Source organism: Xiphias gladius, chromosome 6 (assembly GCF_016859285.1).
Source record: "Xiphias gladius isolate SHS-SW01 ecotype Sanya breed wild chromosome 6, ASM1685928v1, whole genome shotgun sequence".
In the NCBI taxonomy this organism is placed as follows: Eukaryota; Metazoa; Chordata; class Actinopteri; order Istiophoriformes; family Xiphiidae; genus Xiphias; species Xiphias gladius.
This window is the reverse complement of record NC_053405.1, coordinates 21779844-21805129: the sequence shown is the minus strand read 5'-3', so window position 1 is coordinate 21805129 and position 25286 is coordinate 21779844. Positions and strand designations below refer to the sequence as shown.

At 40.1% G+C, this 25286-nt stretch overlaps 3 protein-coding genes across 8 annotated transcripts; 1 reads left to right on the top strand and 2 right to left on the bottom strand.

Annotated features, from left to right (window-relative positions):
• Positions 1 to 229: 229 nt before the first annotated feature.
• On the bottom strand, positions 230 to 3724 carry mmachc (metabolism of cobalamin associated C). 6 transcript variants are annotated; one of them, XM_040129493.1, is made up of 5 exons: positions 3605 to 3724; positions 2498 to 2695; positions 2070 to 2225; positions 1771 to 1947; positions 230 to 888 (listed from the first exon to the last, which is right to left on the bottom strand). In XM_040129493.1, the coding sequence occupies exons 1-5, from the start codon at positions 3623 to 3625 to the stop codon at positions 703 to 705; spliced, it is 738 nt and encodes a 245-aa protein (XP_039985427.1). In that variant the 5' UTR covers positions 3626 to 3724; the 3' UTR covers positions 230 to 702. The 6 variants fall into 6 exon arrangements, with proteins under 6 accessions (XP_039985427.1, XP_039985422.1, XP_039985424.1 ...); XM_040129488.1 differs by lacking the exon at positions 3605 to 3724 and adding an exon at positions 2930 to 3047; XM_040129490.1 differs by lacking the exon at positions 3605 to 3724 and adding an exon at positions 2930 to 3047 and having other exon boundaries at positions 230 to 885.
• On the top strand, positions 3200 to 10514 carry LOC120791222 (centrosomal protein of 112 kDa). Its single transcript, XM_040129487.1, has 12 exons — positions 3200 to 3324; positions 4094 to 4171; positions 4489 to 4531; positions 4726 to 4886; positions 5010 to 5091; positions 7386 to 7569; positions 7785 to 7858; positions 8045 to 8121; positions 8221 to 8321; positions 8510 to 8598; positions 8693 to 8836; positions 10245 to 10514. The coding sequence occupies exons 2-12, from the start codon at positions 4106 to 4108 to the stop codon at positions 10418 to 10420; spliced, it is 1197 nt and encodes a 398-aa protein (XP_039985421.1). The 5' UTR covers positions 3200 to 3324; positions 4094 to 4105; the 3' UTR covers positions 10421 to 10514.
• Positions 10515 to 12960: 2446 nt separating this feature from the next.
• On the bottom strand, positions 12961 to 24014 carry LOC120791282 (flocculation protein FLO11-like). The gene is made up of 5 exons (XM_040129623.1): positions 23721 to 24014; positions 19723 to 19944; positions 17645 to 18181; positions 16371 to 16525; positions 12961 to 15000 (listed from the first exon to the last, which is right to left on the bottom strand). Exons 1-5 carry the CDS (start codon positions 23791 to 23793, stop codon positions 14956 to 14958), a joined length of 1032 nt encoding a protein of 343 aa, XP_039985557.1. The 5' UTR covers positions 23794 to 24014; the 3' UTR covers positions 12961 to 14955.
• Between the last annotated feature and the right edge of the window lie 1272 nt (positions 24015 to 25286).

Sequence of the window (25286 nt, the reverse complement as noted above, 5' to 3'; positions counted from 1 at the left end):
TTTCAGTATGACACAAGCAATAAGCAAATAAAGGGCATTCTTCTTTAAAATATGGTAGAACATGACAGACAAATGCTGTTTCCTCTGGTCGGTTTGCTCAAAAGACCAGAGTACCGGCGGGCTGTCTGAACTTTCAACAAGATCTGTTCAACATTTCTCAAAATCCCCCCAATCCCTCAACAACGGGAGCAGCACTAGTTCTGGAAACACAAAACAAAATTCTTTGGTATTTTTTTTTTTTTTTAAAGCATTTTTCTCTAACAGAAATTGTATTCAACTGTAACTGTCTTTTCAGAAGACAGCTACAAGGCCCTTTAACAGTCCTCACCGTTGATTTCATACAATTCGTATGAGTATAGTCAGGATTCCATAAAATGACACAATAAAAGGAGCGGCCTTTTACTCTGGCAAATATAAGACAGAATTTGAATGTAGTGTAAAAATGTGATGAAACACATCATATAGCAGCCATACATTGTGAGGCACATAGTGAGCATTTATACGCAAGTCCTGGAACAGTAAGCCACGTACCATGAAACAATTTTTAACCAAAACCTTATAAATACAGTTCAGCAATTCAGCTTAGGTGTCAAATTACAGCTTCAGGTTTCAATCAATATTTAATTAAAAGTCCAGCAAGCAGTGGAGGTTTGTGCTCAGAGTGGATGGGCAATACTTCCATACTGCAGCTGCTCTTCTCTTTCAGCCATGTCCGTTTATTTGGCTCCGTGCGTTTGAGTCGCTTTCAGGTTGATGGTCATCAATTGGCAGGATGCCCCAAGACTTGAGCAGAGCAAGCCGCTGAGCAGGAGGGGTGGAAAAGTAGTCCCTCTGTTTCTGAGAATATGTCTGGACTGGACAGACGATGTTTCTGTAGCTCCAGTCCTGCTGACATGAATTAGAAAGAAAATTTAATGACACACTTATTAGACTTAGGATGGTCAAGACCGTTAAATAAGTGAATTCAAACTAAAATTGAGCTGTAAAGAAACTGTCACTGTAATGGAAATTCAGCTTTCAGGAAAAATGAAAAATAATTGCAGTCTTCAACAACTACCTAAATGATAATGAATATGTACAATGTTTTCAAAACGAGGGCTGTAACATTAAACAATAAACACACAAGCTCTCTGATATTCTGTGACTGATCATATATAGTTTTTAACTACATGTTGAAAAACCATTAAAAACACACACTGGGACACTGGCTGCATTTAATTCCAGGAAAATGTGTTTAATCAAAAGCAATTCTATTTCCCCCATATCCAGGTAAAATTACGGCTCAATAGCAGAATAAAAGAGTTGTGGGGAAAAGAAAGTGTTTGTGAATCATAATAGTAACTTGAAAAACTGAAATGCTTAGAAAATTTTAGCATGACTTCTAACACTGGGGCTGAATATGTAGAAAAAAATGTAAAAATGATAAATCCCGTAACTAAAATTAATCAAAATATTCCTCACCCACATTTTTATTTTAAAATACATTCAGGTTGTTTTTTTTTTGTGTAGAAAACTAAAATGCACTGTACAAAAACACAGGTTTCACTCGTTATTCTCATCGCACCTCCAGTACAGTACAGAGTGAACAGACAACTGAAATCATCTCAGAAGGGGGGGCCCAGGGGACAACAAGACCTCCAACACATGGTTGTTCTTTTATCTAAAGGCCATCTGTCTGGCGGTCTTTGATAGGAAACAGTTTAGTAACCCTCGTGTCTATTTATCGTGTGTGCAACAGGTATTACAACTGATAGTGCTGAGGTGCAGTACCTGCCAGTGAAAGTTGAAAGCCTCCAGCAGCTGTATCCTGCCCTCTCTAGTGGGCACACAGTCAGGAGGAACAGGCTGCACCACCTCAAAGCCCACCGTCACATCTCTGAACACCAACAGAGCTCTGATGGCAAACCAGCCCCCAAACCTCGGATGCATACACACGCCGAACATTTTCTGTGGGTGAACAGAGGGAGATGCACAAAACTCACGGTGAGGACACAAGATGGGAAACGCTACTCCTCAAAGTATTGATATTTATCCAAGCAGCAACCAGTGAGATTCCACAACAACAGCACTACTTTTTCAGCCCAGGGTTGGTCTGTGACATCAGACTGTTGGTAGTAGAAAGCTGCTCCAGACACGTGAGCAGCAGTCTGTGCCAAGAACTTCGGCTTCCTGCTGGGCAGCAGCTCGTAGTCATACCTGACATCCACACTCTGTCCTGGAAAACACTGCGGGCAGTGAGGAGGAGAGGGAAATATTCAGGTGTCACAACCTGATCATGAAAATAGTTATAGCTACAATCCTATCTCTAACTGGGTTTGAGCAAGACAATGATATATGCCATGAGAAAAAATATAAATTTGTTTTAACCAAAACCAGAAATTTGCATCATTATTTTATACAACATTTCAAATGAAATTCCAGACAATTTATGGTATCAGGATATATATGGTCAGATAAAAATCTCGTCTGTCCCTTTCTCTCCCTAAACAACCCTCACCTGTAGGACAGAAGAGGTGACACAATGTTTGACACACTGGTCTATGGGGTCAGACAGTCCCTGGCAGCCCCTTTCTTCCAGGAAGGGCATTAAGGCTTGTTCAAACATTGTAGGGGTGCTGAGCACCACCACAGCCAGGCTGTCATCTGGATAAGCCAGGCGCAGTGAAGGAGGCAGCACCGAGTTATACCAGCCAACCTGAGACAGAGGCACAAATAAACAGTCCAGCATGAAAAGACAGAGGATGGAGAAGAGGAGTGAAAATTATATATATAAATCACATAGTTATATTTTCTGGCTCTTTCACCTCCTTACGACTCAGTCCCAGTTAGCAGGAAAACCGATGTGGATGTAGTGAAATGTATTTTTCACACTATGAAACCCTTCTCGATGTTAAAGCTACACACTAGATATAAATCAGTGCCACAGTACCTTTAGAGGGTAGACTTCAAATCCCAGTTTTGATAAGCGGTCCTTTAACAATCCTGTCACCCTTTCCCCATTGAGAGTGGTGTCCGCCATCGTTGCATCTCAACACAGAGTTTGGGATTGTGGGTTATGGTGTTCTTTTAAGCTACACTAAACTCGACTCGCTGGGGTTTTTTTGCAATGATTTGTTCTGAAAAACCGGGTGGCTACAATACGGCACGCACTACAATGTGTTTCGGAGAAACTCTACTGTAGTACTTACGTAATTGTGTGACTAAAGAAGGACGAGTAGAGTAACCACCTACTACATTACCCAGAAGACTCCTGCGGCTACGTCGTGCGCAGTTACGTCGCAGTTATGGGCTCCTGGATTTAAAAGTAGAGTCGCAAGGTTTTCAGTGAGTATCTTGATTAGCCAGCTAGCACAAATATTTAGACATGTGCATTATATACTATACTTTTTTTTTTTTTTTTTCAACGATAGGTAATATGTTATTAGGGGAAGCTGGCATCATTCAGTGTCTTAGAGGCAGTGAATATTTTTTTTGGCAGCATACCGAGACAGTAATGTTATGAACGCTAGGAGAAAAGTCTTCGTAAAACTGCTGCTAACTGAAATTAGCTTAGGGTACGCTAACAGTGGCTATCCAACGTTTGCTTTAGCTTGGTATATGTTACCTTGACGTGTTTAGTGTGCATTTTCCTTTGTCTTTGTAACCAAGCATCTACTCGGGGTGGGGTGGGTTGGGGGTCCTGCCCTGCATCACTTCCAGTCTAAATCTGTTTCTGCTCCTGGAAACTGGAGAGAGAGATATTCCCCACGGGACTGGAGACTAATTAAGCAGACCTGTCATATTATCAGACAGCCTGCACACAGCTACAGTTTCCCGTGTAGCAGATCATAGCTGATAAGCGTCTCTACAACCGTGCAAATACCCAGGCCTGCTCTAATTTAATCTCCCATAAAGTGTCAGAGATCTCAGCTAGGTTGTTACCTCACCAACCAGCCACAAAACACGTCCAAAGTTACTGGTCTCTGATGTAACATCATTGACGGGCCACACAGCACACACTTGCATGACCTTTTTGCACCTTGAATCGAGAATTAACCGACTAATGCTGATGAACGATGCATTTGGCAACGTCACTTGGTCCACTTCTTTCTAGATCAACTCAGACATGAACTGGGACAGTCAGCTGAGCTCTATCCTGTCTGTGGCAGATGGCAGCGTTGCAAAGATGAGAGTGAGTAAATCCATATACCCTTCTCCTAAGTTATTGGTCTTGCAGAAAATAACAAAAAGTCATACTTTTAAATAGTGTGTGCTCCTACTGTGCATCGAAGCATTTTACTTTTAAATCAGTGAAATGATTATAAAACACACAAGAGCCTTCACTGAGGTCTTGTGGTCAGTTGTAAATTGTTGTTATTATTGTAGCTGTCTATAGATGGCAGCAATTCTCCACTAAACATTTAACAGGGTAACTCAGTTATTCAAGTTGCGTACTGATATTGAGAGTTTAGGAAACCCATGGATTCTGAAAAATGTTTTTGCCCACAGGAGAGACTGACCTCACCAGGGAAATTCTCCAAAGGAGGGGAAGGTGGGTGGACCGTTTAAAATTAATGAATATGACTAAAAGGGGGAAATTACATATTTGTGTGAGTTTATAACTTCTTGTCTTTCAGACTTCACCATATAGAGAAGATCATGATAGGAGGAAGAGTTGTTTGAACTCATTCGATTTGATCTGAGTCTTTTATGTACTACCGCCCTCACATTCCACTTCCTCTCCAGATTTGTTTCCAGTGAGGGAGCGGATTCATGATTCAGATTTGGACCCTCCTGCTCTTCCCCCTCGAGCCCCCCTTCTCCGACAGCCATCCCCATCTCTCAGTTCTGGTGTACAGTGGGCAGACCTTGCTGCTATCCAGTCACAACTCCAGATACAGAGCCAGGTATGCAGTTATTTGCTTGATTAAGCAAAGTGTGCAAGATCAAATAGCTGCATTTATGTAATGTATTACAGTGATGTTAACATTGACAGAATTCCAAATTTCTGCCTCTAATGTCTTTGCAAGGCAATTGAGTCTCTTACCCAGAAACTGCATGACATGGAACGGGAGAAACAGTCACAACAATGTCACATCCAGACGCTACAAGGTAACTACTGCACGGTGATCACTTACCTCAGTTTATACTGAATCACATTATCTTCACTCACATCCTCGACTGTCAGGTTGTTCGATGTGCTACATGAATTACTTTAGCATAAATAAATCATTACCACATTATTTTTGACACGTGTGTAGCTTCCAAAATGTATTATATTATTGAGTGCAGCAGTTAAGTCTGATTAAACAATTGAATTTGGTAATCAAGTCCATTTTCAGTTAAAACATTATCATTTACAGTCCTTTCATATCAAATTTCTGACCTGGCAAAAGTCATTCATGTCCACATATTCACCCATATTCGACCATATTACCCCATTTCATCCCTCACTTTGCTGCCTCCCTGTTACTTTCACCGTTGAATAATATATGTTACTGTTTGCATGAAAAGCAGCGCATCGCGTACATTGTAACGTTTTTGGACTGCTGTCGCTTTACCACTCTGCTCCTAACCCAAGTTTGTGTGTCACTCAGTAAACAAAAAAGCTGGTTTCAGTTTTATCGGTGGCTCCACAAAAATTATAAAATTCTCTTCCGTCTCCTGCATTGTTATCTCTGTTTGATCACTTTTGGAGACAATTTGAACTTTTAACTGCATGCAACCTCTAGTTTTAATTTTAATGCTTTTAATGAGCCATGTTCTGGTTGAAATTCTTTGCAGTATATACAAAATAACTGGATTGATTAGTTTAATTACAGCAAACAAGTAAAACCTTCATGAAGACGACTGGAAGGCTATTCTAGCCTTTACTTGACATTACTTGGCAAAAGGAAGAAAAAAACAGGAAAAATACCCCAATTTTTAGTTTGTATTAAATAAAACTTATTTCAATTTTCATTATGATAACTGCGTATCATCAGTTTCACTCAGATTATCTCAGGGGAGAAAACAGGGAGTGAGACCTGTAGCAAAATCCTAACTTCAGCAGAAAACAAGAGGATGGCAGGAACGAAAAGGTTTCAGTTTTGTGAACCATCGGCACTTACAGCACAACTTGCACTAGATGAGTGCTATCAATCTAATATATTTATGCAATTCTAAGATGCCATATTTTTTCCTTTCTTGATCTACTGTGGCTTGCATTATACCTAAATAATTGTAGCTGTAAATATATTGTAGAATTATACAGTTAGGCACGTAAGTATTTGGACGGCGACAGTGTTCGTAATTTTGCTTATGTACACCAACATTTGATTTGAAACAAACAAATCAAGATGTGATTGAAGTGTAGACTTTCAGCTTTAATTCTATGGGTTTAACAAAAATATTAAATTAACAGTTTAGGAATTACAGCCATTTTTATACATAGTCCTTCACTTTTAGAGGCTCAAAAGTAATTGGACAAACCAACATAATTATAAATTTATGATTATTTTTAATATTTTAATGAAAATCCTTTGCAGTCAATGACTAAGTGAAGACTGAAACCCATGGTCATCACCAAATGCAGAGTTTGAGATACTTTGCCAGGCCTTTACTGCAACTGCCTTCAGTTTCTAGTTGCTTGTTGGTCTTTCTGCCCTCAATTTTGTCTTCAGTAAGTGAAAAGCGTGCTCAATTGGGTTAAGGTCAGGTGACTGACTTGGCCATTGAAGAATATTCCATTTTTTGCCCTGAGAAGCTCTTGGGTTGCTTTCACAGTATGTTTTGGGTCATTATCCATCTGTATTGTGAAGCAACGTCTTGTCAGTTTTGAAGCATTTGGCTGAATCTGAGCAGATAGCTGAGCCATATACACTTCAGAATTCGTCCTGCTATTTTCATCAGTTGTCACATCATCAATAAACACCAGTGACCCAGATCCAGTGGCAGCCATACATGAGCATGCTATAACACGGCCTCCACCATGTTTGACAGATGATGTGGTTGATTTGGATCATGAGCCGTTCCTTTCCTTCTCAAGACTCTTCTCTTCCGAACATTCTGGTACACTTCAATCACATCTTTTTTTGGGTTTGTTTCAAATCCATTGTGGTGGTGTTGAGGCAAAATTACGAAAATTGTGTCAATGTCCAAATACTTATGTACCTTACTATATATTTATGTAATAAAAATGATGCTTCACTGCTGTCCTAAATATTAAGTTTCCCCACTAGTGTTTGCTCTTCTGTGCCTTCCCTACTCAATACACAAGCCTTTAGTGTTTGAAAAAGCCAAAATACACTCATCAGGATGGGATTCATTCATAATTAAACATATTAATTAATTATTCGGATTTGCCCACAAGGCTGCTACAGGAGAAAAAAAATCCCTTGCTCATAGAAATCTCTCTTCTTTTCCAGAGGAGGTTCACAGGCTGCATGAGGCGTTGAGGGAGAGTGAACGAGAGAGGGACGAATCGAGGAGGGGACAAAGTCCAGGAGCAGAGAGAAGGATGGAGCAGTGGAGGAGAGAGGTGGGACGTGAGCTGAGCAGTCTGCGGGGACACATCACCAGAGCCACGTCGCTAGGCAACCTGGAGGAGAGGTGCATTAGGGGTGGAGCTGTGGGCCGTAGCTGAAGACTAAACTGGTGATAGGTCCAGCTCATGATTGACATGAACATATTTACACCTCACATGGAATTCAAAAAGACTTTGCTACTATGAAGGCTTCTGGGTGACATTTTCAATTTTTGGGGACACAGGTATGAAAGAGGAAAGGGCACACCAGTTTTGTCACAGCTTCTTTCTTTTTCCCTAGTTTCAGCTCAAAGCTTCGCCGAGATGAGCTGGAACACCTGCGGAGAGAGGTTGACCAACTGAAAACACGGCTAAGTGAGTCTCACACACACACACACACACACACAGACACACACACAGACACACACAGACACACACAGACATCATGCCCTTGTAATGATTCTGCGGGACTGCACATGTCCTAAGCTTTGTGCTGACCTGCAAAGCAAAGGCAAGCACAGTCTTGCTCACAACGCTGGCTCTTTCTTTTCCTCTTGACAGGGAGACAGGAGGAGGACGTGTTCCTCCAACAGGCAGAGGCCAGAGAGACCAGGAGACAGTACGAACGCAGCTGCAAGGTACACAGACATTGTATTTCACAAGGTTGTGTTTGCTTGTGCGATGTGTGGTTTGTAGTCTTTCAGATCCTTAACCTCTCCTTTGCGTGCTTTGTTCAGACACTGGAAGAGCTAACAGACAGCTACAGAACTCACAGCACTGATCTAGCAAAGACTGTCTCTCAGTATTCACACACACAGCAAGAGGTCCACCAGATTAGGTGAGTGTCTGTGTGTGAGTGTCTGTGTGTGAGTGTCTGTGTGTGAGTGTCTGTGTGTGTGTGTCTGTGTGTGTGTGTGTGTGTGTGTGTGTGTGTGAGTGAGTGAGTGTGTGTGTGTGTGTGTGTGTGTGTGAATATGGCTCATCTTTCTGTGGATTACATATGTTGCATTTAATCTCTTACAACAGAACAGTTGTATCAGAATTGAAAGACGAAGTCAGGAGTCTTATTCTTCAAGAACGTGAACCGACACCTTTACTTTCAGCACACACATCAGGCAAGTGTCTCTCCCACACTGTGACTTCTGTCACACACAGACACAATACACAGCATGATAAAACTAATTAACCGTGTTTTTCTGTTTGATTCAGTTGCATCACCCCTTGCACTCCCTCACGGCCACAGCAGAGTCAGAGTTGAGGAGCCAGACTCTGACTCAGAAGACTTTAGCCCGACCCCAAGCCTGGCCGAGGTCAGCTCAGATGATCTGTCATGGTTGGATGACAAAGACCCTGGTAAGGATGAATGAAAAAGGAGCCAAAGCATGGTTGCCTTGTGCAGCATCAGGTATTAAAGTACAGTATGCTGAGCCGTCAACACCACATGCTTCTGTTATATCATTTTCACAAGCCTTCTGTCCACCTACATACACAGCAATGGAAGCGTGTTCTGACAATTGGATCACACACTCCGACCGACAGAAAACGTTATGCAGGGCACAAGATGGGTACACACTGATGATGCTTTCAGCAAGATGGGACGTGTAGTTCCCCTTCCTGTCCCTCCCCCACACATCTGGCTCAACCTACGCTCTGATTCATCCCAGTAGATCTGACTCACTGTGGAGAGCACTCTTCTGTGTTTACCATTTCAGCATACAGTTAGTTAAATGAATAGTTTGCCTTTTGGGGAAATACACTTTAGATGATTTAGATGAGAAGAATGATACAAATGTAATATGTGTTCTGGAATCTTTGCTGGTTCCCTTGTAACTTAGCAGTGATGAGAAGACTACGGGAAGTAACTGCTCCCAGCAAAGAGGTAGTCCTGCACACAGCTCCAATAAAACACTTCAGTTTTTGTACATATTTAAGGGACGAGATCAATGTGTTAACTATTGAGCTTCAGTGAATTTTGTTACTTCTGAACAGATCCAGGCTAGCTGTTACCCCCTGTTTCCACTATTTGTGCTAAATTAAGCTAACCCCTCTCCATTTTACATTATAGACATATGACAGACATGATCATGAACTATTCCTTTAAATATATCACAAGAGGAGGTGATATAATTAAAGGTGCTATATGTAAGTTTTTGCTATAGCTACATAGCCATGGGTAGCATTAACAGCTGTTTATTTACCAGGAGCTTCAGCCAGAAGGGCAGACTGGACACTACAGTGAAAAGAAGTGATTAGAAATAGAGGCAAAACAAGAATTGCTCCTTTAAAGGCAGAGAAGAAGTGTAAAAAGAAAAGAAAAGAAAACTGTAATCTGGAGACGAACGGCACCATTCTGAACAAGTTTGTAGTCCTGCCGTGCTCCTCCGTCTGCAGATAAACCAGTAAAGCTCTCATTTCCTCTCTACCAGTCTCTGCAAAGCCAGTTGTTCCTTTCGAAATTTTGTGATGTGTGTGAGTATGTGAGTTCATGCAGTGCTCACCCCTGAGACTCACTGTAAGACAAGGTTCACGTTCCCGGAATAGATTACAATCTCTGTTCTAAATGTTTCCCAGAGTGATTTGGGCCCATGAAGCCAGGCTAATTTGACATGCACGCACACACACGCACTCATACTGGTACAGGGAAAAGGGAAAAGATTTGAATGTCTTCCAACCTAATCCCAAATGGTAATACAGCAAAGAGGCACTCAGTCACTTCCACACACAAGTTAACTGCTCCACCTCATCTCTTTACCCCTGCCAGCTCTTAATCAGAAGCCTCGTGTACGTCTGAGTGTTCAGTCCCGACGGAGCAACTTTGCTGGTCCAGGATCTGATCTGGAGGATGGTGATGATGTCAATAATGATGATGGTGATGATCTCCTTGATGATGATGTGAGCCCAGATTTAGGATCTGACCTAAGTTTTAATGACCTCTGACCTGTTCCAAGGTGAAGTTTTATTTGGGAAGACATAAAGACCTTTTTTCTGACTCTTCTAATAAAGTACCTGAGATGTATTAATACTTTTAAAATGATTTGATTTGATCAGTACATTTTTGAGATTGAGCCCTATTGCAAAACCCTAAACTTAAAAAAAAAAAAAAAATAGATAATAAATAAAAAATAAATAAATAAATATAATTTAAAAAAAATAGAAATAGTCAGAAAAACACGACCAGCCATATGGCGTATTTCCTTTGTTTTCCTGAGAGAAGGGGAACTCAAACAAAGAAACTCAATAGCTGCAAACTTGGCATTGCAACGGTGGCAAATACATATAACGAGTAATTATGTAATTTTACTCAGTTTGATTACTGTTGCTTAACAGACCTGCTTGGATATGATGTGTGATAAATCGTTGATACCAATGGGTAAATTTCTTTTTAGTGTGGGAAATTCTCAAATGCTCTTTATAAACAGTTATTTGTGAGAATAACAGAAGTGTTAGGGACTCAGGAAAGATCGCTCAATGTCAAACTACTTCAATGTTTGTTTGTTTTTTGACTCACTCATCTGATCACTGTCTAGTCTCATGTGACACCCAAATCTCTTGCTACCACAGTGCGCTGAAACAAACAACCAAAAGATTTAGAAAATGCTAGTTTGTTCATGTCTTTGTCTAAAACAGTATTCATCAACGCAATTTCCCTCAGTCTAGTTAGTCTGAGGTCTGTAAGGACTGTACAAACCTCTGAGAACTGCTATAGCCAAAAATTCTCTTGAAATAATTTGCAGTAACTGTGTCCACATGTACAGCCTTATAAGATGCTGGGAGCAAACTGAAGAGACAGGCAACTGTTTAAAAAACCAAGACCTATTGGGAATGTTTCTCATTCAGAAAACATCTTCCATCATAGTGGATGGCAGAGCTTTGTGTCAGCAAAGAAGCAAGCACCCTCTGCACCCATGTTTTGGGTCGCTGATGATAAATTACGGGTCCTACCAGAGCTAAGGACATAAGTACTGTGATTGGCCAGCTAAACCACAAGGTTTGGTTTTAGGCAAGACAAAATTAAAAATAGTTATGCTTAGCTTGGTTATGATTACAGATTGTTGGGGTTAGGTAAAGGTTTGATGTGGTTAAGCCATGGGCAGGACTTTCATCTTTAACCATAACTACAGTTGCGTCCATAAGGCCACCACTCATCCCATTGCTTTCAGTTTGCAAAATAAGGGTCTACAATATGCTTTTATTGCCTTAAACTGGAATATTTTAAGTAATCAACTTGTTAAATAACAAACAAATTTAAATTTAACAATGACATTGCACTTTGACAAACTTTGATGACATGTCGTACAGTCGTATATCAAGAATAAAGATTAACAGTACCTTTTAGCTTTTAAGTTCTGGTGCTCATTCACTATATATAATATATATATATATATATATGCTCATTCACTATATATATATATATAAAATATATATATATATATATATAAATATATATATATATATATATATATATTATATATATATTATATATATATATTTATATATTATATATATATATATATATATATATATATATATATGTATATATATGTGTATATGTATATATATATATATATATATTTATATATATATATATATATATATATATATATATATAAATATATATATATTATATATATATATATATATATATATATATAATATTTATTTATATATATATATATATATATAATATTTATTTATATATATATATATAATATTTATTTATTGTAGACACACACACATACATATACACAGCTCAGTTAAGCCAGTAAAGAATCCCTTTATGATGTCTAGTCTGACATGAGTCACACTGTGCCAGGCTTGGTGTCAGGCTGTTAAATATTTCAGCATCCAGACACCCCCTATTGAGGATCCCAGACCACAGTGCAGAGCCACGGGGGAGCTGATGGGCAGGTTAGGTGTTCAGCAGGGTGTGCATATGGAGGCTTGGATCACGCAAGTGTCCACAGACACGTTTCAGCTCATCTAACAAGGCGGATTGTTTTACTAGTCAATAGTGAGCAATAAAAGACCTTCTAGAAAACAGTAAATTACACAGACCAGTACACAACAGTATTTAACACACCTCTGCTAATACATTATTCTTGTTCAGCTTTTAATATTGTGTTTGAAGAGACATTTAACTAAGAAAAGGCTCATCTGTCGTTCTGGCAACATAATGGCTGATGAATCAGACTTCTGCTTTCTACTGCTGTTTTATTGCATTTGCCAAGTATTGTGCAATAGTGCTGCAGTATAGCAGTGCACTGATTCCTTCATTTAAAGGTCTGTAAAAGAAATGTTTTGTTTTTTGTCTCCAACAATAAAAGTCTGTGTTAAAGTTGGAAAAACAGGAGCTTGCCTTTTTGTGGTTGCCTCTATAGCAGTGTTGTGCTCTGATTGTGCTCTTGTTGTAGCTGAGGTCAAAGAGCTGTTTACAGCAAACTCTGTTAATAACAGATTTGAACGGGAATAAGAGGAAATGCAGAGTATGGTTTAACAATACCTTTAATCATACAACACCAATCAATCCACATCTGGCTTCAAAGCCTCATTATGCATAGAGGGTACTTTTGACACTTAAAGAAATGGACAAATACAGGACTTTACAGACAATTTTACCCCTAAATTAGGAATCTACAGTGTCTAATTTAATACTGGATGTACAGATGGGTGACAAATGGAAAGGAAAAACAAGGATTCACTCAATGGTTTAACAAGTATGAAAGTGATGTTAATCATATGCTATGGCCTTCACATTCACCATCAACATCTTTGGGAGATTTTGGAGCAATATGTTAGAAGGCGCTCTCCACCTCCCTCATCAAAACGCAAAATTAGGGAATGTAGACAGGTAGAATCTGTGCCAAGGAGCAATGAAGTTGTTCTTGGGGCTCAACACCTTACTAAGGCACTTTTATGTTGGGTTTTCCTCTAATTTGTCACCCATCTGTAATTTTTCATAGCACAAGAAGTAATAAGAAGCACAACGTTTTGCTCCAATTCATAAACTTGATTGAAATCACTAGACGTTTTGATGTATCAGTTCATAGGGTCTATTTTAAATAAATAGAAGCTGCGTATGTTTTGCATTGATGGGGGTCATTCTGGCATCCTTTATGTGTCTCACTTCCACTCACATTTTCCTGCACATTTGCAAAGCGAAAATACAGCAAGGCTTATACACAGTAAAATCAATAGAGTATTTCTGAACTGGGAACATGGCGCAGTCAGGTCAATCCATGTAACATTTTTAATATGTTTATGTCTGGTGAACGCTACTAAGATGAAATGTTTCATAAAGTTGTCTTTGCATGATGCAGTCATCAGTAGTATTTACAATGCACAGGACAATGCTAACATTGTGTGTAAAGGCCACTGGCCAATTTCAGTCTGCAACTGTCATCGTGCGTGATTGAGTGCTTCATGTTGAACACACTCAAGGCTGGTCCTCAAACACAGGCAAGTCCGAGCAGCTACCTGGCCCTGAGTGTGTGTTTAAATGGGAATCACACAAAATACTGGGAATGATTGGTAAATCTGGAAGTTATTTGGTTGCAATATATGGTATGCTGTTCCTATACTGTGTAAGGCACTCTCTCCTGGACTGAAGACTCCAGGAAAGAAACAAAACAAAACAAAAAACAACAAAAAAACACTGCACATATTAAACTCCGGTGTAAAGGCAGCAGGACCTTTACCACAGAAAAAAATACTTAAATATCCCCTGCCATGCCACCAAAAAACCAAACATGCATCCCTTAACATACTCACACACATGCACACACACCTAAAAACAAAGAGTGCTATGCCTGCACTTACTGTATGTAGGCACACAAAAATATTTGTCCAATTTTTTCAAACTCCTGAAAAAGTAAAGTGCAACCTCATTTACTCTATAATCAAGCTGTGTGTTTTTTTTTTCTTGTTCATTTCTCTTCTCCGGTCTCTCAGTCAGACTGTGAGACCTTTTTTGTCTGCCAGACTTTACAGCATTAACTGATAACGGGAAATTATACCAGTGCCCCCTGGTAAGAGTCTGGCAGGACAGGCTGAATCAGTATCCAAGTGTTAATCATCACGCTGATGGATACAACTGATGATGTTGCCTTGTGCTTTAAATCTACGCTTTTCATCTCTAGGGAAATCTAAATATATTATACGACCCCAAAAGATGGCCTGGAAAATACTAAGCATACATTATTGAACAGAGGTGTTGACCTAATTAGTAATTACAGGCATCAACATAGACTTTTTCCAAAGGGACCCCATCGTGGGTAATGTCTTCATTGTCCATTACAGCTTCAATCATGTCCTTATGTACATGTCCAGTATCTGGATAAATGAAAGCAAGCCATAAATTTTGCTCGCACCTACCCAGGATTCTTTCTGTTTGGTGCAGATTAAGGCGAACGCTGCAGCATGAGCCTGGATTGAAGGAGAGTATTTAGGTGCCAAAAATTTCAGTCATGCCTCCATCAGTAGGTGTACATGGACAAGGGTGTGTCCTCCATCATATCATCCTGCGCGGAAAAAATGTAATAACATAACTTATTACACGTTTACAGTCTACATGGTCACATGTGCTCAAATTTTAGATAATACAGCAGATTTTGTGGCACCACTTTCTTGTAAGTCACACCGATTGTGAAAGTTTATAAGTTGTAACTATTAGCTTTATTAAGCTCAAATAAATAATTTACTGATGCTTTATTGACCTATTAGAAACCATTTTTAAGAATATATTGAAATATCCGTAGCTAGTGGGTTACTAATTGTCAAGTCATTAAAGGAATAGTTTGACATTTTAGGAAATATGCTTGTTTGCTTTCTTGCTGAGAGTCAAATGAGAAGCTGGATAGCACTCTTGTGTCTGTATGGTAAATATGAAGCTACAGGCAGTTAGCTTCGCATAAGCTAACCAACCAACACCTCTAAAGCTCACTAATTATCCGGTTTTATCATGTTTGTCCCATCTGTACAAAAACCAAAAAAGTGGAGTGTACTTGGGGTTATGAGCCAGGCTTGTCATAACTGGCTAACTGTTTCCCCCATCTCCAGTATTTATGCTAAGCTAAGCTAACCGGCTGCTAGCTGTAGCTTTATATTTACCATACAGGCATGAGAGTGCTATCATTCTCCTCATCTAAGTCTTGGCAAGAAAGCAAATAAGTCTGTATCCCAAAATGTCACATTATTTCTTTGATAACATGATTTATGAGAGTAACTTTTTATTAAGCTCTTAAGTTGTGAGTGCTAATAAGTCATTAATAAAGTTTCACTCACAGCTTTCTCACTGCTTAATAAGCCAACAGCAAAAGTTAGTCAGTCATTCCTGATTTTGCATTTTTATAAATAATTAAGGGTTTGTACAGTAATCCATTAACTGTGCACTTTTATATGAAATACATTTCAGGAATGTATTTTGTTCTGAATGCTCTGCAGCTGTTTTCTGGAAGGTCAGAAGTCATATGGTCCATTGAAGTGGTATTCCTGGTAAAGTTATCCAGACAAAGCAAGGATCCTGCCAGAGGAGGATAAACACCAACCTGGCAACACAAAAGCTGCTCTTTTTAATTACTTATTAATGGCTAGTAGATATAACTGATACAATAACTGATATATTAGTTATAACTAATCTATAGAGCATTCGTTTATGATTATAATCCTTAGTAAAGCCTGCAGTTACAACTCATAAAGCCTTTACAAATGATGCCTTAGTAGAAAGTGGTGGTGATTTGGTTTGTAGCAGTAAATCTGCAGTAATGCCAAATAAGCATTAGTGAGGTTGTAACACTATATCTCACATCTGTGATTAACATTATCTGACAGACTGAATATTTTGACTGAGACAGGACCGTATCTGGTGCCTGGATGTCAAGGCTGTGCTCACCATAGGTAAATCCTGCAGCCTGCGGAACTCTGGTCGGTTGTCTCTTCGGCGCAGTTTGAGGAAGAGGAGCAGAGTGATGATGACAGCGGTGATGATGAAGGCTGACACCAGGCCGGCCAGGAGAGGGTCTAATGTGGTAGCCTCGTGCATCGTGGCTGGAGCAAAAAAAACGGACATACTTGACTGGATCCAGTTTAACGTGGATTTTACTTACAGGTTCTTAAATGGCTGTTTGACGCTGTGACTGGAGCTAAATATAGACGCTACAGCAGCGTGTTGAGTTCGAGTGTTCATCATGCAGTTCAGGACAGAAATGTCAAACACAGGATGGTGATGTTAACCTTGCCTGTACAGTACTTGAGCTCACTGTTGAAAAAGTAAATGTATTTATAGGGCATCATTTTGAGATTTGGAACCAAGAAGTTTATATAGTATTTACATACAAAATAGTATGCTGTCGAGTGCTGCTTAATCTCTAAAAACATCATCACCCTTCACCTTTTTTATGTTGAGGACTCTGTGTTTGTATATCTCTGCATGAGGAGTCTGTGTTTTTGGCAGCGTATTTCTGTATAGGGATGTTGCTATGGAATTCTGTTTTGTAAACTTAGCTGTTTTTTTTTTTTAATATCCTCTGGTCAAAAGTAACAACAACCACAGAGCAGTGAATGCTCCCTGTTCCTCTAGCTAATGGAAAGAGGCGAGATGCCAAGCGTGGCCTAATAAAACCACACAGAGTGAGAGAAGTGGAGAGATTTTATATTTTAACTGTATTCAAGCAGGCTGGTCAACTGAGAAAGGTTTATCAGTTTTTCCTTCCCTTTTCCTTCCAATGATGACAACCTAAGCTTGGAAACAGACTTCTTATGGTGGAAAAAGAAATGTATCTGTATACTGAACATGCAGAGTACAGATACAGAAAGTAGAAAAATAAATCATTTAGCAGACAAAGGGGGAGAGAGACAGAAAAGAAGAAAAACAGAGCATTCTCAAGGCCCGAGTCCCATGACTGCCTCTGTCCTGCTCCCAAACAGAGCCATAATTGTGGAGTGCTTGGTGGTGACAGTGCTTGTAGATGATGTAGACGGGGGGATGCATGTTGTGTGTGTGTTTGTGTCTGTGTGCGCAGAAGCGAGGATCCGCTTGTTCTGCAAAACAAAGCACAGCGTCGTCCTTTGTTGTGAAGCCAATTCTCTTCTGGCTCTGTCAATATCCAGCCAGTAAATAGCCCAGAACAAATTTATATACCAACACAGAAGATGATATGCACTTACTGTCACCACCCACATTGAGCTGGGAGGGGTTGTCAGAATGGGCTTTGGCCTGGGATGAGGGGTTGCTCGGCGGGGCCATGGTGGACTTTGGTTGGTCTTGGGGTGCGTCGGACCGTGAAATGTGTGGAGATGTGAGCGTTTCCGACTCAGATTTGGGGGGCTTTTGAGAGGAGCTGGTGCTGGATGTTGACCTGGACTGGGCGCTGGTAGTGGTTGTAGTATCAGGCTTTGGTGGCTCAGGTGTTGGGGCAGAAGTGAATGAGTGTGTTGTGGAACTGGTTGGCTGCTTTGAGGATGAGATGGAGTCAGGAGGTAGCGCTGCAGGATCGTTGGATGTGTTGGTGACCGGTGTGTCGACAGGGGCACTGTGACCTGTGTGTGGGGGGCTTGTAGAGGTGGTGGTGATGGTAGGGAGGATGTGAGTGGTGTTGGCGTGGCTCTCAGAGGGAAGAATTCGAGGCTGTGATGTCGACTCTACGGTTAGGTTCTCACTTTTTTCAGGAACAACAGACACTGAGGGAGAAACCACGATGGTATCTGGAGAAAGAGAAAGAATGTTATCAAAATACTGAAATAATTCTGCTGTTGTAAAGGGTTTATCTATGCCATCTGCATGCTGACACTGGCCTACTCTACACTGATGTATGTTTTGTCTGTTCATATATAAAATGTGTTGAAGTATCTGACAGAAGAATGTGTGAAATTAAAGTGCCATCTCACCCAAATCTCTAATAGACATATTTTATTACACTTTTCTAATGTTATCCAGCCATGCAGAAAGTTTGGGTCCATTTGTCCAGGTATTGAGATATACATGTCTAGTTTGCTGCCTCCACCTTAATACACTTGAGGTGAATGGAATTTCATTTATGGCACAGCATTGAAAAATTACATTTAAAAAACTAATTCTGGCATTCGTTTTCAGTGGGGCTTCTTTCTAACAAAGAAATAGCCCCTTTGGGGGGCTTCTCCTCGGTGAGGTGTGAAACTTCTTCAGGTTGCCTTCAATTCAATTCTTCTTGGATAACCATAACCTGGATGACTGAGAATCTTCACAGACATTTAGATCAAAGCACCACTGTGCCTAAGTACAGCCTAACGAAGCCACTAGCCTAGCTGTCGACTCATGTTAAAGTGCACATTTTCCAATGCTGAGTGCCACAAATAAAAATCCATTCACCTCCATTGTATTGGGATGGAGGCAGAAGACTAGAAGCTGAATATCAAAACTTGGAAGAACAAAACAGCTATCTGAATGGCATGATACCACAGATATACCAACTGTTTCAACTGTATAAATGCAAAGAGTCTTTTTCCACAAAATAAACTAACTGCCTAAAAATGTATGCAAGCCTGTGAATATGTTTATGAGTCTAATGTGTGAACCAGCACAGATTTGTGCGTGAAAGACAGAGAGAAAGGGAGAGAGAGCAAAACGGAGACAGTGTTTTCATCTGGGGGGAGTATTTCACTTTTACCTTTCTCACCCCCACGTGAAAAGTCACACAGCATGTTATCATTTCTTAGCACCGTCGCTTAAGAACTAACTTTGCTACAAGTATATTTTACCATTGCTCACCCAACAGATTGCACCTCATTTAATTAACTCAGTCACACCTCCTTTATTTCACTCTTTTCTCCCACCCCTGAAATTCTTTCCTCCTCTGTGATCCAGTTTTTAAAAAGACCAAGCTCTTGGTCTCTGGGCCTGTGTTGTATTTGTGGCATGACTGTCAACACTTTTAACCCTGTCACTCACTCTGTGGCCCACTTCTGGACATGGACAGCAGAGATAGGGACTTTGTTAAATATAGCTCCTAAACTCTGAGCCACCTGCTGCTGGACTTCCTACTAAACTCTTCGGAAGTGTGACAAAATATCCTCAATGAAAAAAATCCACCTGATTGAAATAGTAATAATAACATCATATTGCCTTTAGTTTTTTTTTTTAATTGTTTTTTTTGCATGTTTTCCATGATCTTCACAACCGGGGCTGACCAAACATTTGACTCTTTCAGTCTACCATAAGTCTGCCATCATGTTTTCTTATTTCTTATAATTAACAGTTGAATAGTTACCATTATCTTTCTGTGGTATTGGTGTCTGAGAGGTGGTTTCCCCATCTTTAGTTGTGTTGCTGCTCAAACTGCTGGTGCCACCGGAACTTGGGTTTGTGTCAGAGCCATTTAGTGCTGATGCAGGATGACCGGTGGGTCTCAGGCTATAGGGGGGCACAGAGTCTGCAGCTGGGGCCTCGGTAGCCGCTTCAGCACCAAGAGCGATTTTTGAAGCAGCAGCATCTAATGAGGAGAGGATAGTGCCAAAGCTGGTTAATGGCCATTTCCTGGTGATTCGTCTTCAGAGTCATTAACAACGTATTTGCTTATTATTCCAAGCAAACATAGGGCAGCAGACAGTGTGTACACTAACCATCTGAATTAATGTAGAGTATATAAGTCAACACAAGCCGGTGTTTATCCAAACAACAATTATCAAAACTGAAAAATATATACACATGTATTATTTATACAAGGAAAGTTATCCTACTATGAATACTTTTTTCCAGTAAAACAGTGCTGCATTTAACAGAGTTATGTGCTCAGCGCACGACAGCCTTGTATCAATCAGTGAGCAGCTTCACTGGAGCAAACAGGAGTTTAGTGTCTCACTCAAGTGTTAGGGGAAAAGATAACGTCATATCCCCTTTGCAAACCCAGATTTTTTTTTTTTTTTTGCATTGTGAGCTAAATGGAGCAGTTCCAAACCACTTTTGACTCACGACCCTTTAGAGTGAAGCAAAGTAAAGCTACTCGTGACCCCCTGAGCTTCGAGCAGATCAATGTTTCCTCATATGGTAGTTGTTTTTAGGTGTTTCCCCATCTAAAAAAAAAAAAAAAGAATGAAAAAACATAATTTGTGTAATAGGGATATGCTGTTCTTCTATTTTGGTAATCTTGTTGTGACCACTCAGATTTATCTTGTGCCCTTTGTGGTGTCCCAATCTCCAGAGTGGGAACCACTGAGCTCAATAGATACTGAAATTTTTGCAGTAAAGCACAACACAGTCACATTACTGTAAAACATCATTTTAGAGTACAAAATAAAAAGGATAAGGACTGACTCTAACTTTTACTTTGCATGACATCAACTACAAATCACATGAGACGCAAGTAATTTTTTGCCTTTGAAGTAATATCTTAATTGAGACCTTCCATCTCTCTCACTCTCTCTTTCCTCTTTGTCTCGATGTCTTTAGCACTACTGTACCACACTTCATCTCTGCTTCTACCCTCTTCCCTCTGATGAAGACCAGAGCACTAATGTAATGTAATGTCATTACCATTCGGTAACACACTGACGTGGTGCCTTTCATTACCTCCATAATTACTCACGCAGCTCATCAGCACACACAATGAGAGAGAGCGGGGAGACCTGTTTGAACTCTAAATGATACAAAAACAGCCACACTCATAAATAGACAGAGGTGCTGAGCTGTATAATACTGGCCTTGTTCCCTCGCTTTAGCTCCATTAGAGCAGCTTAGGTCAAATGCTGGAGTAGTATGTCTGTTTTTGTATATATGTGTGCGCGCGTGTGTGTGTGTGTGCATTGAGCAGATTTATAAAGAGGACCACTGTTTCCGCTGTTGCACACTCCTCTCTGCAGATATTGCAGGGTCTCATTCACAGTTTTTCAGGCCAGTGCAGCATTTACCTGGGGAAATGGCCCTCGCTCACTCCTTGACCCTGCCAGTGAGAGGAACAGCCAACCGTTTCTCTGCGAGCAGATGTCGACTGCTTCAACACCCAGTGCTGGAAGTGAGTCAGTAATACCTTCTGTGTGAAACCTGTGTGAATGCTTCCGTTAAAAAAAAACCCACGTAACGCTGCTTTCATGGCATGCGATTGTGGTGATTTTTGGAGTCAATAGCGCAGATCATTCTACTGATTTTCCTTTTAACTGGAACTGAGAACAGCTGAGGACTGAGACAGCTCTGTGCATGCTGCCCTTGGCATTTTCATCTGCATTTATTTCAGATGTTTATTTGCAACTGGTGTGTGTGACCTCTATAGCAGCATGTCATGCTTCTAGCCCCTCGTCTTCTTTTTCAGTCCAACGAGACTCATATTATACTACATGTGAGAGACTAAAGTAACTATAATACACATACAAGTTCCCAGCCTGCATGGACTTAAAAGACACTAAAAATACCATTGCAGTGATGAAACATTTGTCGGACATTTTACTAAAAAGTATAGGCCTTAAATCATGAAGAATATAATATATATAATAATCAAAGATGAAATTGACCTTGTCTTCCTCTTCCAGGAGACCATTAAACCTGCCAGTTACGAAAACTTACACTTATGTATCTGAAATCACTGTGAGAGTTCTGGAGTTCCTCTAACCTTTAGTCAAAATCTGCCTCGCATAAGGCTCTACTCTGCAGTTATTTTTCATGAGACTATAAATAATTAAGTTAAATTTTGATTCAAATTATATGTATGTGTATTTTTTCATAGGTCTATTTATTAATTTATTTTGATGGTTGCTTTATTATAACTGGTACATTTTTATTTAGATGTTTGTATTTTATTTTCATATTTTGTGTATGATAAACCAGTGAAGGTAAAAAAAAAAAAGAGCAAAAAATGTTACTGATTGTTCAGAAAGAAGGCCCACTGGGTTTATAGTGGAACAAAAAGGGTTTTGTCAGTAAAACATGTAAGAACAGCAGAGGAGAAAAGTTTTTAAATTTCATTTTCCGGACAGAAATTGAAGACCTGGATGTTTATGGAGAATGTTAATAAAGTGCCACATCCACCCTTCCTTAAAGTCACGACACACTGACCACAGAAACAAGAGAATTGATAAATATTTGAATAGGTGATTACAGTCAACATAATTGTAAAAAGTCTGGTCAGTGTAAAACCTGAACCTACTACTATGGCTACAGTTGCACTGCTTTTAAATCTGCTCATAAAGTCTACATACTGCACTGTAGAAGCAAGTCAATTAGCAGGAAGCCAGTGAAATGACAGTGTGCTGCTGCACATAGTTAGAGGTGTCATTTATCACAATGTACTTCCCTGCCCATTTACAGCCAATAAATGTCCTCCAGTGGAGCCATGCTGTTTTCTGGTCATTTGAATTTCTAATGGGACAGTTCTGCCCAATAAAATCTTTTCAAATGTCAATAGTCTCATTTTAATTTTATGTGAGAGGTGCTGACAGAGAGAGAGAGGGCAGGTAGGAGGAGAAGGTGGAGAGAAAGCAGAAGGAGGGGAAAGTGAAATACAGGATGTGTGCAAGGTGTGTAAATGTGATGCATGCTGAAAGAGGAAGGAGGAAGGAGGGAGTGGGGGGTGCGATGGGGTGGGGGTGGGGTCTAGGAAGTGATGTGAAGGATAAAGTGCAAGGCTGTTAAAACAAAAAAATGTGAATTTGAACAAAGGGAAGCAGGTATCAATCTGAAACAAAGCTCTGCTGGGGGGGGTGGCAGAGAGTCCACCTGTGATGTCAGGGTCCGAAAGAAAACAGACGAGAGGAACTCGGATGTTCACAGTCAGCTGTCCCTTCATTGTGTAACACGGACAAATAAAGTTAACTTCATACTGTAAACTCAATTCAGCCCTGTCCATTTAAATCTTTGTTCAAAAACACCACAGGCGCCTAAAGGCAGGTGAGGTCGGTTTGTGTGTGTGTGGTCTAAGTGTTATTCATGTCGTGGGGACCTAAATCTATTTACACAGTCACATTATGGGGACTTGTCCTCGTTATAGGGACAAAAAGCAAGTCCCCATAACGTAAATCCTTCAATTTTAAGGTTGAAGACATGTTTTAGGGTTAGGGAAGTAGTAGTTGAGGTTGATGTTAGAGTAAGTCACCAGAGAATGTCCCCTCAAGCCACGGAGACACGACTCTGTGTGTGTGTGTGTGTGTGAGGACTGTTAGTACAGCAAGACATGCAAATTTCTAGCTCAAATTCATAATTTGTTACTTTAACGCAACCCCGAATATGTGAAACTATCCAAACCCAAAAGATGCAATAAACAAAAACCAAATCGCTACCAACCATTTTCAGCGGATCCCAGGTCAATGAGCAGCAGCAGCGCACAAAGGACAATCCAGAGTTTGGTCTCCATCATCTGTCTCCTCTGGCTTCACAGTAAGAAAATGCCGTAAGCAAATGTCGTTGCCCCTCGTGTTGTTGTCTCTGGATACTTGTATCTCTCCCGCTCACAGCCCGATACCACACTTTAATGGAGTAGTTCAGAAATCCCAGGCAGCTGTACAGTGTCCCACTCACTGCAGGCGGCAGCTCTACCAGTGTATGCGTGGCTGGAGGGACTGAAGGAGGAGGGTGTGTGTCCCGATTGCCCCCCCCTCCCCTTACCCAAACTCTCCAGAAACAGTGCCACGTGTTTCCTGTTCAAAATAGTCAGTAGGTCTGACCCTGTGCCATGGCGCTTATTCAGTACAAAGACTGACACCTACCCGCACAAGAGCGTGTACTGTGTATCAGAATAACAGAAAACCATGCAACTGCCAGGGTACACAATGCACTACTGTGTATTCACCCCAACTACAGGCGAAAAAAAAGAATAAATAAATAAACAAAAAATACTGCTGACCAGATCAACACCCATGAGATTCACACAATTATTTAACATTTAATTATAACCGTGTGTTGTATTTGACGATTTAAGCACCGCAAAGTCTGGTCAGTGTACTGGATTACTGAGTGTGTTCCCCTTAATTGTTTCCACCCTTTCACGTATTGACTTTGTCGGGACTGTGTCCTGAGGAGCCGACAAGTGGTGTGTTTTATGTATTTATGTATTTAGTCTATTCATCCATATTCTCTGAGATACGAGGTTCTCAAAAAGATTGGGGGCTTTATTAGCCTCTTACATAGGCCTCATATGTTTATTAGTAATTAGTTGTTATATATTTATTACATAAGACCCTTATATAACCGCTTAAAAACGACAAAATGAAAAATGAAAATGAAATTGATTGGATTACTACAAGAGTTTATTTTCATATTTTTTGTGAATCATTATGTTTTGTGTTTGCACCAATGACTTGTAACCATAGACTGCATGTGAAGAAATGAATCAGTTAATAAAACCAAGTCTACATCCGGGACAGCTTGGAGTCTGAAGATCTCATTGGTCAACTATATAAAAAGAATAAATAAATACTTTTAGGTATTTGACTTGAACTTGACGCATCCTCACTTTGTTTTTTATTTTGTTTCGTTGTGTTTTTTATTTGTTTATTGTTTTTTGCATGTCACTTTCTACAGGGGTTTTACTATACTGTGATGTCTTCTTTTCCCCACATGGGGGCGCTGTTGCCCTGTTGTTGGGGGGAAAAAAATCAAGACTGTGAAATCGATACTAAATTTGCAATACTTCTCTAGAATATGTTGTTCCAGTGAGATGACACTCTTCCAACAGCCACAATGACTTCGCCAGACTGAGTTCCTGCGAAACGGTTGCTCAAACCTAAAACATCTGCTAGATGTTCTCACATAGGCTCACACAGCAGTCTCATCCTACTCCACAGCTCTGTTGTGAGTCTTCCTGTTTAAGCTTTTAATTGCACCTTGGTGTTGTGTACCTTGTGTTTTTTT

Coding starts and splice junctions, on each gene's coding strand:
- mmachc (XM_040129488.1), bottom strand. CDS start 3,019: ATGGCGGACACCACTCTCAATGGGGAAAGGGTGACAGGATTGTTAAAG. Junction 2,696..2,929: donor TTGAAGTCTACCCTCTAAAG/GTACTGTGGCAC, acceptor CCTCTGTCTCAG/GTTGGCTGGTATAACTCGGT. Junction 1,948..2,069: donor AACCCTGGGCTGAAAAAGTA/GTGCTGTTGTTG, acceptor GTTCACCCACAG/AAAATGTTCGGCGTGTGTAT.
- LOC120791222 (XM_040129487.1), top strand. CDS start 4,106: ATGAACTGGGACAGTCAGCTGAGCTCTATCCTGTCTGTGGCAGATGGC. Junction 4,172..4,488: donor GCAGCGTTGCAAAGATGAGA/GTGAGTAAATCC, acceptor TTTTGCCCACAG/GAGAGACTGACCTCACCAGG. Junction 8,837..10,244: donor GTTGGATGACAAAGACCCTG/GTAAGGATGAAT, acceptor TACCCCTGCCAG/CTCTTAATCAGAAGCCTCGT.
- LOC120791282 (XM_040129623.1), bottom strand. CDS start 23,793: ATGATGGAGACCAAACTCTGGATTGTCCTTTGTGCGCTGCTGCTGCTC. Junction 16,526..17,644: donor GCTCAATGTGGGTGGTGACA/GTAAGTGCATAT, acceptor TTTTTGCTCCAG/CCACGATGCACGAGGCTACC. Junction 15,001..16,370: donor GGCTGCAGGATTTACCTATG/GTGAGCACAGCC, acceptor TTTTCCGCGCAG/GATGATATGATGGAGGACAC.